This window comes from Limulus polyphemus, unplaced genomic scaffold, assembly GCF_000517525.1.
Source record: "Limulus polyphemus unplaced genomic scaffold, Limulus_polyphemus-2.1.2 Scaffold13446, whole genome shotgun sequence".
Lineage (NCBI taxonomy): Eukaryota > Metazoa > Arthropoda > Merostomata > Xiphosura > Limulidae > Limulus > Limulus polyphemus.
This window is the reverse complement of record NW_013679056.1, coordinates 1-3,486: the sequence shown is the minus strand read 5'-3', so window position 1 is coordinate 3,486 and position 3,486 is coordinate 1. Positions and strand designations below refer to the sequence as shown.

The window sequence follows — 3,486 nt, the reverse complement described above, 5'->3', positions numbered from 1 at the left end:
CCCCCCACCCACACACACACACAAACAAACAAAACAAAACTGAAAGGTGGTCACTGCAACATCATAAATAAACAATCCTTGAAATGCCGAAGTAATCAGCATTTCATGTAATCTCCATAAATAGATAAACCGAAAAAATGGCTTAAGCTTTAAATTAAAGTTTTCTTAATTTCACTCAAACTCGCACACTTGATTGTCGTTGGATCTACGTAATTCTTCACTACCATAAACTGTCATATATTTTAGTTTCTCTTGATCACTGAAACCATTCCAAACTTTGAACTACCTGTTCATCTTGGCTACACGATTCGGTTCTCAAGTGAAAAACTGTTATTCGTAAATAAATCTTGAGATAACGCTGGATTAAAATAGTCTTAACTAACATAACATATATATACACACAGAAACGTGTACTTGTCGACTGTTACTTTATTTAAGCTGCTCTGAATCTGGTGAACTCTGATCCAACTATGGTCATGTGGTGCGTCAATGTTGGGTTGAAACATTCCGTTTAAATGTCAAATGTACATACTACCACAGAAGTTCAGGTATCGTCCAGGAAGAAAAAGGCAAGAATTGGAAGTACGTTATATCAAACAATGAAAATAGCATGTACCTGAACCTAATGACGCAATAACTACTTACAAATGTTAAGTTAGCTTGTAGTGTCTACCTACCAAAACATCTACACGTTCATAATTTAGTTTATGGAGAACTAGTTTTTAACTTTCTAAAGTAAACGCTACAAGAAACTTAAAGGCACAATTGGACGTGTAAAACTAGCTGCAAGAAAGCCGACATCATAAGTTAGAATTCTCCACTCGCTGCTTTTCAAGCACTCCAACAGCGGCGTCCACTAACATGTATAAGCAACTAAAGGGATCTTCTTTCCCCTCACCAGATGGCGAAAGTGGTGGAGTGTTGGGCTCCGATTCCCATGGCTGTGGAGCTGAATTTTGAGGTTCGGTGCTGAGGTTTGAGGAAACAACGAAGTTCGACTCGCCTTGTATATCACGAAAACAGAACTTTTTATCCACAGATGAATGTTGGGAAGAAGATATGCCGTTAACGGGTACAATGATCTTTCGACTATGTGGGTTAGTGGAAAACTTCATTTCTGTGTGGCCACCACACGGCAAGACTTTCACAACTGACAGTCGAGAAGGTAAATGATCAATTCGATTCAAGAGTTCTTGTTCATGAGACTGTTGCCAGCGTCTTCTCAGTTTTAAAGGGGTCACGGAATCTACCTGGAGAGGGTCACAGGGAGAGACTTCACTCGAACTGTCTTCACTTTCTACGTCGCCGTCGGTGGCGCTATCGTCAGTTAAAGAAAAAAAAGCCTGGGGAGGTTTGGCTAGTCTTTCATGATCAGATTTATCGGACTTTCCGGTGCTGTATCTCTGTCTAATATTAACATTTCTGTTTGAATAGCTTTTCCTTGTTATTGTGTACTGTAGAGGGTCATGTCCTTCTTTCCGAATCAAATCTGGCAAGATGCGACGTCTAGCGTTGATAAACCAATTACACACCTGTAGAAGACTAAGATTGGCCTCCTTGGACAGTAGCAGCTTCTCCTGGTCTGATGGATAGGCGTTATATCTATGCTCGTACAACCACATCTTTAAGATTTTGACAGATTCTTTTGGCAAGTTCCCTCGACGTTTTCGCCCATTCAGATCTGAACGTTGCTGAAGGTCATCGGGTCGAGAGTAAGGCATATTATTACAGAACGGCATCTTTAAGTGTTCCCGACCTAATAACAAATAAAGGGGATAATTTTAGTTAAATATTGACACTTTATAGTTAACGAGTAATAACAGAACGCTACTGGTAATCTGGTTTTTATCTGCAATCAAACTCGTATCAATAAAACACTTTCAGTTCAAAACGTAAAATAGTGGTATACATATCCAAAACCCACTCTTTCAAGCTAATCCAAAGTGAAGCAAAGATTGTAGTGATTAATTCCTTACATAGAATATTATAAACAATGAGCTTGAAGCGAGTATTAGTAGTGTATACCACTGTGTAATAAGTGTCGCAACCACATTTGGCACCAGCTTTTCTCCGCAAAATGTATTACAAGAAAAATTACACACAACGGGCAATTTGGACTTTGTCTTTAAAACTCAGAAAATTTTAAGCCTGGAAGGGTCCTGTGACTAAACTTAGAAGATACGTAATGTGAAACTCGTAGTAACAAGGTTGTGTGGGCATTAATCCCAACGCAGTTGTCACTCTGGCATCAAATATGTGATTTCACATACCACCGTTATACTGTAGTGAGCTACAGTAGTACTTTCAGGTAAGACTACTTCCACTCAAAGCGACGAAACGGGTCCGCTTAATAACAGGAGATTTAACGAAAGTGCAAAAATGAAGTGAATAATCTTTAATTAAGACAAACGCAGGAAAATTTTGAATTGCCACAATAGACTGTACAATTGCCTCAACTAGAAAGTTGGTACTAATTCTGTATCTTTTGATATGATTTAGGACTGATAACTACTTAACGTGTCGTTAACATTGGATTTACCTAGAACTACTAGTACTTACACACGTGACTGGTCGTTATTCCTAGAGATCACCTGGCCATTGGAAGACCCACAACAATGGGTAGCTATAGTGAAAGGAATTTATCAAATTTCTTGATCAGTATGGTACGAAAATAGCACAAAGTTTATATTTTTTTTAAATAATGCAAGCAAATACAGTTTTTATAATACTACACCCTTTACTTTATATATTCGAGTATTGGGTAATGTCTGGCTGTTGTACCATAAATACGGTCACGTGGACATTCTTGTTTCTGGACAAAATGGAGCAAGCAACAAATCTTTCAAAGCAAAGAATATTATAACTACTTCCTTTAATCCTCTTTTATATCCTTCCAAAATCCCACTTTCACCAGAAAAAAATTCTGGTTTTGATGTTAATTGAGTAGATTTGTTGAATGTAAAGGTTTGGTAATGATGATTAATTGGTAGTACATTATAGTTTTATTTTTTTATAGAAATATTTTGATTTTCACCACACAAACTTGTAGAAAAGACTCGTGTTTCGAGGATTCTCTTTCAACACAATAACTGAACTTCATATTACCGACTTAACAAAACTATGCCGTAATGGAGTATTTCTTATTGGTTACCCAAGTACAAAGGGTGTTCAGAAATAAACGAGAAATGGTAGCAGACGATTAATCAAATTAACAGGTAAACATTCATCAGCTGTTACCAGTATCGAATGTGTTTTATACTTCAACGATAGTTGGCGTACAACACACCTATCGACGAGCATGGCTTTGAATGGGCGATACCCCCTCAACCAGCACCCAGGCCTAATGAAGCAGTGGGTTTCTTCAGTTTATATATTACATTTAAAAAACATATATATGATGTGTACTTGTAATTAAAGCAGTTGCACCCACTGGTAGATTACACTGTCACTTTGCCGAACTACCATACGATTAATACTATTTTGTAC

General features: G+C 37.6%; 1 protein-coding gene across 1 annotated transcript; it reads right to left on the bottom strand.

The window, feature by feature from the left end:
• Positions 1–13: 13 nt before the first annotated feature.
• On the bottom strand, positions 14–1,739 carry LOC106477221 (homeobox protein PKNOX2-like). Its single transcript, XM_022380871.1, has one exon. It carries the CDS (start codon positions 1,737–1,739, stop codon positions 801–803), a length of 939 nt encoding a protein of 312 aa, XP_022236579.1. The 3' UTR covers positions 14–800.
• Between the last annotated feature and the right edge of the window lie 1,747 nt (positions 1,740–3,486).